This window comes from Engystomops pustulosus, chromosome 1 (assembly GCF_040894005.1).
Source record: "Engystomops pustulosus chromosome 1, aEngPut4.maternal, whole genome shotgun sequence".
NCBI classification, from domain to species: Eukaryota; Metazoa; Chordata; class Amphibia; order Anura; family Leptodactylidae; genus Engystomops; species Engystomops pustulosus.
The window spans coordinates 90,080,718-90,092,929 of NC_092411.1; the positions used below are offsets into that span (position 1 = coordinate 90,080,718).

At 38.6% G+C, this 12,212-nt stretch overlaps 1 protein-coding gene across 1 annotated transcript in view; it reads right to left on the bottom strand.

Moving 5' to 3' along the window:
• The window catches only part of SGSM1 (small G protein signaling modulator 1), a 139,199-nt gene that overhangs the window by 48,275 nt on the left and 78,712 nt on the right, over positions 1–12,212 (bottom strand). Inside the window, exons 4-9 of the mRNA XM_072147125.1 lie at positions 10,413–10,575; positions 8,977–9,129; positions 7,519–7,586; positions 6,280–6,425; positions 5,492–5,623; positions 3,954–4,078 (exon numbers count right to left, since the gene is read on the bottom strand). Coding sequence (XP_072003226.1) covers positions 3,954–4,078; positions 5,492–5,623; positions 6,280–6,425; positions 7,519–7,586; positions 8,977–9,129; positions 10,413–10,575 — 787 coding nt within the window. The remainder of the gene's footprint in view (positions 1–3,953; positions 4,079–5,491; positions 5,624–6,279; positions 6,426–7,518; positions 7,587–8,976; positions 9,130–10,412; positions 10,576–12,212) is intronic.

Here is a 12,212-nt window from a genome sequence, read left to right on the forward strand (position 1 = left end):
GCACGAGAAAAGCATTTAACTGACCCAAAAATGTTACTTTGATTATATATCAAAATGTCACTTTTGAATCCCTTCTACAATGTCCTGAACCTATTTAAACATATTAAAATAATCTATAGTAGATCAAAAGTAATATAATTGTTGTCAAAATGCATGGATATTCATACAAATCTAATAAACTAAGCATATTAGAAAATGTTTTTAGTTTACAGGCTTACATATGTGACAGCCACCAATACCAACTGTGCACATGCTTTGTTAAAGGGGTATTCTCATAAAGACAAGATTCTTAAATATACTCAGGATAATAAAATAACACAATCTCTAATTCACTGTTATTAACAATACAGAATTTCACAGATATACCGTATATACTCGAGTATAAGCCAACCCGAGTATAAGCCAAGACCCCTAATTTTAACACAAAAAAAATGGAAAAACCTATTGACTGAAGTATAAGCCAAGGGTGGGAAATGCACTGGTCACATCGTCCCCAATATATAGCCTGCCAGCCCCCTCTCTAGTATGATGCCTGCCAGCCCCCTCTCTAGTATGATGCCTGCCAGCCCCCTCTCTAGTATATAGCCTGCCAGCCCCCTCTCTAGTATATAGCCTGCCAGCCCCCTCTCTAGTATATAGCCTGCCAGCCCCCTCTCTAGTATATAGCCTGCCAGCCCCCTCTCTAGTATATAGCCTGCCAGCCCATTCTCTAGTATATAGCCTGCCAGCCCATTCTCTAGTATATAGCCTGCCAGCCCCCTCTCTAGTATATAGCCTGCCAGCCCCCTCTCTAGTATATAGCCTGCCAGCCCCCTCTCTAGTATATAGCCTGCCAGCCCCCTCTCTAGTATATAGCCTGCCAGCCCCCTCTCTAGTATATAGCCTGCCAGCCCCCTCTCTAGTATATAGCCTGCCAGCCCCCTCTCTAGTATATAGCCTGCCAGCCCCCTCTCTAGTATATAGCCTGCCAGCCCCCTCTCTAGTATATAGCCTGCCAGCCCCCTCTCTAGTATATAGCCTGCCAGCCCCCTCTCTAGTATATAGCCTGCCAGCCCCCTCTCTAGTATATAGCCTGCCAGCCCCCTCTCTAGTATATAGCCTGCCAGCCCCCTCTCTAGTATATAGCCTGCCAGCCCCCTCTCTAGTATATAGCCTGCCAGCCCCCTCTCTAGTATATAGCCTGCCAGCCCCCTCTCTAGTATATAGCCTGCCAGCCCCCTCTCTAGTATATAGCCTGCCAGCCCCCTCTCTAGTATATAGCCTGCCAGCCCCCTCTCTAGTATATAGCCTGCCTGTCCCCTCTCTAGTATATAGCCTGCCAGCCCCCTCTCTAGTATATAGCCTGCCAGCCCCCTCTCTAGTATATAGCCTGCCAGCCCCCTCTCTAGTATATAGCCTGCCAGCCCCCTCTCTAGTATATAGCCTGCCAGCCCCCTCTCTAGTATATAGCCTGCCAGCCCCCTCTCTAGTATATAGCCTGCCAGCCCCCTCTCTAGTATATAGCCTGCCAGCCCCCTCTCTAGTATATAGCCTGCCAGCCCCCTCTCTAGTATATAGCCTGCCAGCCCCCAGCACTGCACAAAATGAAGTCAGGTAAAAAGTCTAAGGGTCAATGCATGTAAAAATAGCTTAAACCACAAGAAAAAAAAGGATACATGTCAAGTGACCAAGACAATACATTCTTTATTCATATATCAAAAAACAGCACAATTAAGGATCCACACACCAGAACCTTTTCCATTTTTCTATAAATCCTCCCCTTTCTGCAATAATTTTCTCTAAACTTCTACATTTCTGTACTTCCATCAGGGAGACGGGATCTCCGCGCTTCCCCACTTTCTTGCAATAATCAATCTGGCTAGAAAGAGAAGTTTATAGACCACCAGCCTATTCCTCCCATTATCTTTGCTTAACTCTATAAGACCAAGAAGAACGGCCTGGCATGAAAAATTAATTCTCACATTGAAATTACCCTCTATATAGTCCATAGACTTATTCAGTAATCCTCCAATTTGAGACACCCGAAAGCGACATGAAAAAAATCAGCATTCTCCAGAAGACACCTCCAACAGCTAGAATCGGCCGTGAGTTTCATTTTAAATAAACCTTTGGGAGTATTATATAGCTGATGGAGAAAATTAAATTGTACCATCCAGTGATTCAAAGAATGGGAGGACAGTCCAATACCCTTATACTACAATTTGCAATCTTCCTCTTATATATTCCCCACAAGCGCATGCCATTTATTCCTCGAAGAATGAACTACCCCTTTCACAAACCCCTGTATAACATACTTGTACATCGGCAAAATCACCTTGTTCCTTAACCTCGCGCAAATCAAAAATTCTATTCCTACATCCTTGCATAAATGAAAACTATCATTAATCAACACAGAATTATATGCATGGTACAATTGGGTGAACCAGAAAAAACCCGAATCCATCCCAAGAAATCTCGACGAGAAAACATTATAATCACATAACTGAGAATCATCTAAAATTTGTGAAAAAAACCTAACCCCCTTTTTTATCCAATACTCACTATGCGGAATAGATTTGAATTCACCAAAGTGAAAATTTGAATATGTGTTGTGTTGGAGCTACTCACTTCACAGAATTTGTGAATATCAAACAAGATCATTCTGTTTTTTTTTTTCCCATCCTTATTAACATTTTTAAATCATATTGTATTTCATATCCTGTATAATGTCAAAAAACCTGCAAAAATTACATTTTAACAGCTTTTCCTAAGTTTTAGTTGCAGAAAGTAAAATGTCTTAAATAAGTCTGAAATGCACATCATACATTAAAGGGGAGGTCCAGTTTATAAAATTGGTCACCTATGGCTAGGTTATTAGACGCTCGTTAATTGGCTGCTGAACAATGAGAATTTCTTCCGATTCACAGACCGGTGAGGACATGTTAATTTGTCATCTGGCCTGTGATCAACTATGCAAGCGATAACCTTTGAGCTTTGATACCAACCAGTATACAGCATGTTGAAAATAGACTATAGATAGAGCTTCATCCTGGACAACCCCTTTAAAAAAAGATCTTTCAGACTGTACTGTCCTTTTTAAATTCAAACATCTCCTCAACTTTAGCTCAGCGGTTGACAGTCTGAAATTTGAACAATATTTTTTGTTTTTACTAAAATGAAGGACCTGTCCCCATATGATGCTGCCCTTACACTGGCAGCATAGCCTGATGACAAATGTGTACCCATCATAGTCATCTATTATACAGTATCATATAATCATACTAACAGACAAGCTCTTGCTAGATGTATTGTGCTCTACATACAGAGAGCTTAAAAACCCAACAAAAAAAAAAACACCTGTGCTAGCAATCCACACTGACCATGTAAGCATGTATGACTGCACATAGCAAATATCACAAAGGAACATAAAATTTGGCCATTACAGAACCTAGTTTGATAGGCTAGACAAATAAAAAACGGGACACCTCAAATAAAAAAAGAAAAAAAAGAGCACAAATTCCACATTAGACATGGAAATCCCCATAACCATTACATTCAATTTAAATATAGGTAAGTAACATGATGGAACGGTGACTTTTTCACATTAGTTTCAGAAATTACCCTTGTGACAGTAACATGAAAGAAACCACTGAAGCCATTTACAAAAATAGGCTATTTGTTTGTTTAGAGCAATCCCTCTAACCTGCATTTACTTTGAATTGTTACATTAACATAAAGCATCCAAATGGAAGGAAAAGGGTGAAAGATGAACTGGCCGGAATGTTATAGAGCCGGAGGAGCTGAGCAGACTAACACGTACCTTATTGTTATAATGATCAGTACAACATGTCAGTTATTCATTTATACATTTGCTTTTTCTATGCTTACACAGCAATCTACATATGTGTAGTTATACTTGGAGCCATTACTGCTCCTAAACACCACAATTCATAGCAGCAGCAAAATTGATTTACCTTTTCTCATAATCTAAATCTCCCACAGAGCCATTCATAAGTTGATTTGGGGTCCATTTTAGTGTCATTATATCTGCAGTCTGATGAAGAGACAAATACCCAGGGATTGCCTCCATATCATCTCTCTAGAAAAAAGACAAGAATTCAAAATCCTTTATCATCTTTCACACAAAATAAACTTCCACTTGTTAGAAAAAAAAAGAATTTATACTTTATGTAAAAGACTCAGAGGGGCATTAGCAGCCTCTCCGGGCTCCAGCTACATGGCCCTGCAGCGCTTCTAATCTTCCCATTGCACTCCCATCCCAATGTTGTCAGCCATGAGATAGACTAAACCACAGCCTCATGACTGACATGATATCAGACTCATTATTTATAACATTTATTTTATTTTAAAAAGATGGCTTAGATTTAATAACTTGTGCAGTGAAAATTGCATACATCTCCTAAAAACAAGTCCCTATTTCCATAAATAACTCTTAAACTCCTCAATAACCTCAAATAAGTTAAACCCTCCTTCCTGAACAGTTTTTTACCTTCATTATTATAAATCTGTTAAGAAGCTGAAGAAGTGATATCTCTGTGAACTAGATCAGGTTTCTTAGAGTTGGTCAACTTTTGAGTAACTAGTTCATCTCTGTTTATTAAAAACAATAAGGCGGGTTCACTTTAGGAAGTATATGGGTAATAGAAAGCTGAACATTTGTGCATTCGACAGCTAACCCAAGCCCAAGCAAGACCTGCTTTGGGGAAAGTTTATCTGCAGTGAATGGAGAAAACTGCTGAATATTGTTTAACGTACACTGCCTATATGTTAGCACAAGTTTGATGTTGCTCGTTTCCTATTACTGACAAGTTGAATGTTTTTCCGCAATCACTCCATTCTTGGTATACTCTTGACACTATTGCAATGGCGCTTTTTAAAATTGAAGCCCTGGCTAGTCCAGTAATTATTGGTTGAAGTTTCTCAGATTGTTTTACCCAATCTAAGGTCTATTCCCCTTTCTTAATTAATTCTTATGCTGCACTCTAAGTCACATTTATATACAGGGAAGAGCAAATCAAAAACTGGTTGTACAGGCAGTCCCCAGGTTACCTACATTTTTTGGTTCTGCAGGTTTGTTCTTAAGTTGAATTTGTATGTAAGTCGGAACTGTATATTTTATAGTTGTAGCTCCAGATAAAAAAATTTTTTTGTCAGTGTGACGATTGAATTTTAAAAATGGATTGTCTTAAGAACCAGGATTAACATTAAAGCTTAATTAGAGACACCTTTGATAACTGTTATATCTGTTTATTGTAGCCTAGGGCTAACGTACAGTAAATTACCAAAGCTACGTTTGTAACTAGGGGTCGTCTGTAAGTCAGGTGTTCTTAAGTAGAGGACCACCTATATATGACTTGTCCATTCATTGTAGATGTTCCATAGTCATAGGAAGCAGAACAAATATACTCTTTGGTAACAATGATGGCTGCTTTGCGTTTTAAAGTTCCGTATATGGATGTAAAAGTTACATAATATGAAGTATTCTACTTACAGGTTGTACCATAACATTGTTTTTCCCATAAAGAAGTGTTGCCCTTGAATTCTGGTGTAATGACTCCACATAGTCCCGCGCTGACATTGATGGTCTATCATCCATACTCCCACTTGAGTGTCTTTTCTGAATCTGAGTAGGAAACAAAACATTAGTCCAAATGTCAGCACACTCCTCAATCATAAGATTTTTATATACATTTAAAATGACTACCATAGTTCTAGAAGTTACTACCATCAAGTGATTACAAGATTTTCGAGAATACTCATTTAAAAGGAAGTCTACCATGAACATCAAGCATGATAAACCAGGGGCACTTACTCATAGACCCAGGAACTGTGACTGTCGTAATTTTCTTATACTTGTTATCCATAGCCTCTTCCTTCTAGGAGTTACCAGAGGCCCACAGTGCTGTAGCTTCACAGTCTGTTACACTGAGCAGAATGTCTCCTCCAACCCCCTGCTTTCTCTTTCCTCCCTCTACCTTAGTTAGTAGCAGCAGGAAGTGCAAGGGAGGAGAGACCTGCTATGCACAGTGTAGCAGCCTGTGAAGCTACAGTACTTAGGGGTTCTGGAAATACCTACCAGAGCTCTTCAGACTCATTAGCATAATATTGAAAGACTATTTTAGAAGGAAGGGGGCCATGGAAAACTGGTTGATCTCTTTGGTAAAAGATTACCAGAGTCACGGTACCTGGATCTTTGAGTAAGTGTCCCTGGTTTATTACGCTGGAATTTGATGGAGGGTTTTCTTTAAAACAAAAAAAGGTACAGCAAAGGTTACGTACACACAGTGCAGGACGCTTTGTGGGAGAGTCTTGGCGGCAGTGAGAACTGTGGATACGATGTCTCTGGACAAGCTCATCTGCTGATGGGTCAGTCCAGAAATGGTCAGCTGTTTTCATTTTTGTATACTCCAGGGCACAAGGACCAACTGAAAGTATTTGTAAAAGAACCATTTGTACATTTATTTAGAGATAATAATAAGAACACCAACAACAACAATACTATTATTAATACAACTACAAGGACTAGGATTATTACTACAAATAATAAAATCTACCACCACTACCACATCACATTCTTAAAACAGGTATACATAATTCAGCTCTCCCCCCAAACAACAAGGGAAATTTAGAAAGTGGAGTGGAGGGGCACTTATTCATTACCGGTAACCATCTCTGCTGGGGGGGGGGGGGGGGGGTTCAATATCTTTCTAGGAAAAAACAACCACCTTCCTGGCCCAAAATATATCTATACACTTTAAAAAGCTGTCACCAAATTTCTGTTCTCTTCTTACGCTCTAAAATACATACAAGCTTTGATTTCATTCTGTAGGATTTTTTAATACAATGGTTTACTGGAGTGTGCCAGGCTGCTTTAATTTACATTTCTTTCAGTTTTCTAATATACATTTCATCTTAGTAATGGCCCTGTCTAATAGATGACATCCATTACTAAGGCAAAGACTTAGCTACTAAAAATACACAATCCTGGCAGTGCAAAGATGGGAATGCCCTCGGCTTTGGGGCTCTCTCATTCAAGAACACCAACCTGCAGCCATCACAATACCTAACCATCCTATAATTCAGAAGCCTCCCAACAATTCAAATGTATTGAAAGCCAAAATGTCTAGGAATGGCAACTACATAAAACATACACTCTTGTAACCTGTAAAACTAAAACAAACAACCACCTCCATGTAATTATGCAGCAATTAGTTTACTAATTCTTTACTAAAATGTGTACATGAACAAAATGAGCTCTCTAAAAATAATAATGGCAATTTGTTAATGGTTCACTACTCTCGAACCCATCAAGTTTTTTTTTTAATTGTTTTGTTTTTGCTTCCTTTGGGTATTTTTTTTCCCAAGAACTTGAATAAAATAAAAATGATTTCAAGAGCCACCTGTTAGTCTTATTAGGTCTGGTTACTTTGTACCGATAATTTCCCTGGCAACTGTATTTCATAAAACAATCTAATTAGTATTTCTGAAAACGTAAAACTTATCTAATATACTGTTTACCAAGCAGAGAAGCAAGGATAGGTCCTTCCACAGGATCCATTAAAAGTGCTTCCTTCTCATAATATTTGCTGTTAAAGAAACAATTAAAAATTTAAAATAATTCACAAGAAATGTCATTACAAAAATAAATTCACAGTTTCACACATGACTCCTGTGGCATCCTACTCCTAAATATATATTTAAGTATGTTATTAAATAAGTATAACAGATGTAGCAAAGCTCATAACATGTTAGTAACAGTGTGGCAGAACACAGATTATTAACTCAACCTCTTCAATAGTTGTTCAGTGTATTTTGATGTCTTTTTAACCCCTTTACGCCAAGGCCCTTTTATTGTTTTTTGCGTTTTTATTTTTATGTATAACTTTTTTTTATATTTCCATGTAGAGAGCTGTGGAGGGCTTGTTTTCTGTGTAACAAATTGTGCTTTATAGTGACGGTATGTAATATTCCTGAGAAGCTGGAAAAACTCCAGTGAAATTGAAAGAGAAAAACACACATTTGCACTGTTTCTTGTGGGCTTGGATTTTACAGCTTTCACTGCGCGCCCCAAACGACATGTCTACTTCCATCTTTGGGTCGGTTTGATCAAAGGGATGCCAAAATTATATAGGTTTTATAATGTTTTCATACATTTACAAAAATTAACCTTTTTCATACTTCTGTGTACGGAGCTATGGGTGGTGTCACTTTTGATGGCGTTTTCAATGCTTCTATTTTCAGGACTGCATGGTCTTTTGATCACTTCTCATTGAATTTTTTCTATATTTTTCAAAGTGGCAAAAAAGTGGCATTTTAGACTTTGGCCGCTATTTTCCGTTACAGAGTTAAACGCGACGTGATTTAAATCAGTTCTAGGGAAATGATGGTGATTTGCCCATGTGCCGCCATCTTTTTGACGCCGCTGGCGATGGTCAACACGAGGGTGTTACCGATAAGTGTTTGCTGCAATTTGCAGCAAACAGTTACCGGCTATGGAGAGGCTCAGCTCATGAGCCCTCTCCATTCACCTGCAGCTGACGTGTGGCATACTACAACGTCACGCGTCGGTAAGGGGTTAGGGACTCATGCACACTACAGCAATGGTGCATAGCAGAAACCAATTTGTGCAGTGAGCTTACGGTCAAAAATATGGCTGTGTACATGGGGCCTAAATAATATAGTATGGTGCAAGCAGTTCTCAACTTACCACACTGCATAATGTCATGTTATAATTTGCTTACATTGTCACACAATATATAGAACAACATGGGTATCATTTGGGGAGTTGACTGTGTTTTACTTTCAATGTTAAATCCCACCTTCAGTCTATATCTGAAGGTTGAGCTAAGGCACAGAAAATTATAATCCCAAATTTTACAAAAGATATAACATTAAAAAACATGGGTTATTGACGTAAACAAAAAAGACTATTCAAAACCAGTATCTAGGTATGTGCAAAGACAATCAAGCCAGTACCTGGAATTTTCTACTAAGTGGAGAACAATTTTGTCTAATACTTTTTCAATGAGTGCTGTACGAATCCAAAGATGTTTGATGGCCTGTGGTGATAGATTAGGAAGTCTCTGGTTCTTTCGTACAGCTTCCTGGGCAACTTGCATTTGATTCTTTCTAAAAATAAATGTCAGGCATATCAGTAACAGCAGTAGACAATGATGAATAATTTTAAATAGAGACAGTGGAGCCAATTTTGGCATCCTTCAAGTTACATAAAGTGCTGTTCACAATAACGTCTATAAATGACATTGTTGCATGGGGGCTTATTTACATACAAATATTTAAATGGATTGCCCTAACCAGCTCACGACGACCCCTTTAACCAGATACAATTGGGTTAAAAGTGGAGCGATGAGGGGCGATTGACTGGCCTGCGGCTCCATATTATACATTTAATAGGGAGCCGTACAGGAGCCAGAAGAGCCTGCTCTTAGTGAGTGGAGCCTAATGAGCCAGCCCACTAAGAAGAGATGTAATTCCCATCACTACTGGAAAATTGAAAAAAAAAAAAAACTGCGGTACCTTGAGTGATGTCACACACATATAACTGATCACATGCTTCAGGTCATTCACTTACAAAGAGAGATTATTTGTACATTGCCACATGAATGGTATGTAGCAGAGTTGGGTGTGTTTTAAAGTTTGAATGTAACAGAAATGTGTTTGTGTGAAAGTTTCAATGCACAAATAAAGACATCAATTATAATGAAGATTCTGCACACACAGGACAGTAAATAGTCAACGAAACCTCATTGCACCATTGCAACAATTGTGCAATATTAAGAAACCACGGTGGCCTAGTGGTTAGCATTATAGCGCACTGAGGACCTGGGTTCAAGTCCCAGGGTCAACATCTGCAAAGAGTTTGGATGTTCTCTCCGGGTCCTATGGTTTCATCTCACACTCTAAAAAACATACTGATAGGTTAATTAGCTTGTGAGCCCCATTGGGGACAGGGACCAATTTGGCAAACTCTGTGCAGTGCTGCGTACTCTGTGTGCGCCTTAATAAATAAAGGAATTATTATCAAATCAGAAAACTGTTGGGACTTATGATATATCCCCCCTTAGGCCTCTTGCAAAGAATAATAAACGGGGACTGTGCGCTAGCCTCAGAAATGGAGGCAAATTCAAGGCTCTCATTGACTTCTATTGTGCATGGTCATGGTGCGGTAAGGCACCCTGCGACCTGAACAAATCATACGGAAACACTTCAAATTAGAAACAAGTCCTAAGACAAGGATAAGAGGCTTTGCATTTTAGGGAAATATATGATCCCCGGACAGCAGCACCTGTTATAGTTCGGAGGCCCTAGAAACATCAAATATACCCCTGTATACACAGTTGGAAAAATAAATACATATAATGAAACATTTTTTATAAGGTAAAATTTCTTACTTGCTCTCTAATAGCTGTTCAAGATCTTGTACCTTCCTACAAAGCTCTTCTGCAAGAGGAAAGCTCTTTCCCACCTTCATAAATAAAGCAGCGATTTTGTTGCTGCGCAGAAATCCAGCCGCCCTACGTCTCAGTCCATGAAGAACACATGCTTCCACTGCAGCTGTAATGACACAAGGGAAAACTTTCAAGTAGCTGAAGAAATTTACAGTGCTGTGTGCATACTTCCATGTACCAAATATTTTCATAGATTTCTCATATTTTATTACTTACATTTTGAACTATACAAGGTAAAAAAAAATGTAAATGATCAAAAGAGTCTGCTTGTTTCAAAATTTATAAAAAATGTTTTAATTCAATAAATGTAGATTATGCTTATTTGGATAATTATTTATTTTACACATATTTTTAGGTTATACCTTAAACAGATGCTGACAACCACATCTTAGTTCTAAATCAGTTAGGAAGACCATGAGCAAAACCTTAACTTTACTGCTGACATTCGCTTGTAAAATATATTTTTTGTTTTGTTTGTTTGATTTGACAATGAGCAATTTTATAGATCCAAGCTCTAAGTAAATGAAATCACGGTGCCAAATGCAAGCTTTATGCACACAAATGTAGTTTTCATCATTGTACTATACATTTGTTTGGCACATGGCAAAGCGATACATTGATTTTAAAGGACCCATGCACAAAAATCTCTGGAGACTTCCATATGAGTTCCCATATAAAGGAACATTTGAAATACAGACACGGCATGGATGACACATAGGTGTCACAGACCTAGGTATAAAAAGTACTTTGTACTGCTGTTGTGCTCCTTTGTACATTGTAGTGAGGTCTCCCCTATAGCTGTCTTTTTTCTAAACTGAATAATCCCAAATATTGTAATCTCTCATTGTATTCTAGTCCCCTCTTTCACCTGTTAAATTAACAAAACCACCTCAAAACTGATTGTGATACAATTTTAACTGCATTGTGTCTCTGTACCCTAAGGGAGTCCTTCAAACTACATTTTAATTGCATTGTACTGCCTCCTTATTTTTGATTGACTGGTCTCACCTCTAGGGCATGCTAATGTATGGAACATTGAAAGAGCACTGTAACATCATTGGGCTCTGCATGTCATGTGACCAGGGTGATGTCTAAGGACCTTTAACTAGTTACATTTGCAACGTCTACCCCATTTACAGAAGGGGAAAAAAAAATATTTAGTCAGCCACCAACTGTGCAAGTTCTCAAACTTAAAGCGATTCCTGTAACTTACATCATAGGTAGACCATAGGGAGATAATTAGAAAAAGAAGTCCAGAAAATCACATTGTCTGATTTTAAAGAAGTTATTTGCAAAATATGGAAGAAAGTAAGTATTTGGTCATTAATAAAAGTTCATATCAATGCTTTGTTATATATCTTTTGTTGGAAGTGACAGAGGTCAAACATGTTTTTTTAAGTCTTTACAACATTGGCGCAAACTGTTGCTGGTATGTTGGCCTATTCCTCCATGCAGATATCCTGTAAAGCAGTTTTGGGATGGTCGCTGGGCAACACAGATCCCTGACCTGGCTTAAGCAGGGGGACACATTTGGCATTGTAGGATCTGATTCCCTAGCGGTGTAGTGTGTTACTGACGGTAGCCTTTGTTATGTTGATCCTAGCCTTCATGTTGATAAGTCCCCCCCATGTGGTTTTGGTATTTTTGCTCACCGTTCTTTTGAACATTTTGACCCACAAGCTGAGAACTTGCGTGGATGCCTTGTTTGGGGGAGATTATCAGTGGTCTTCTATGTCTTCCATT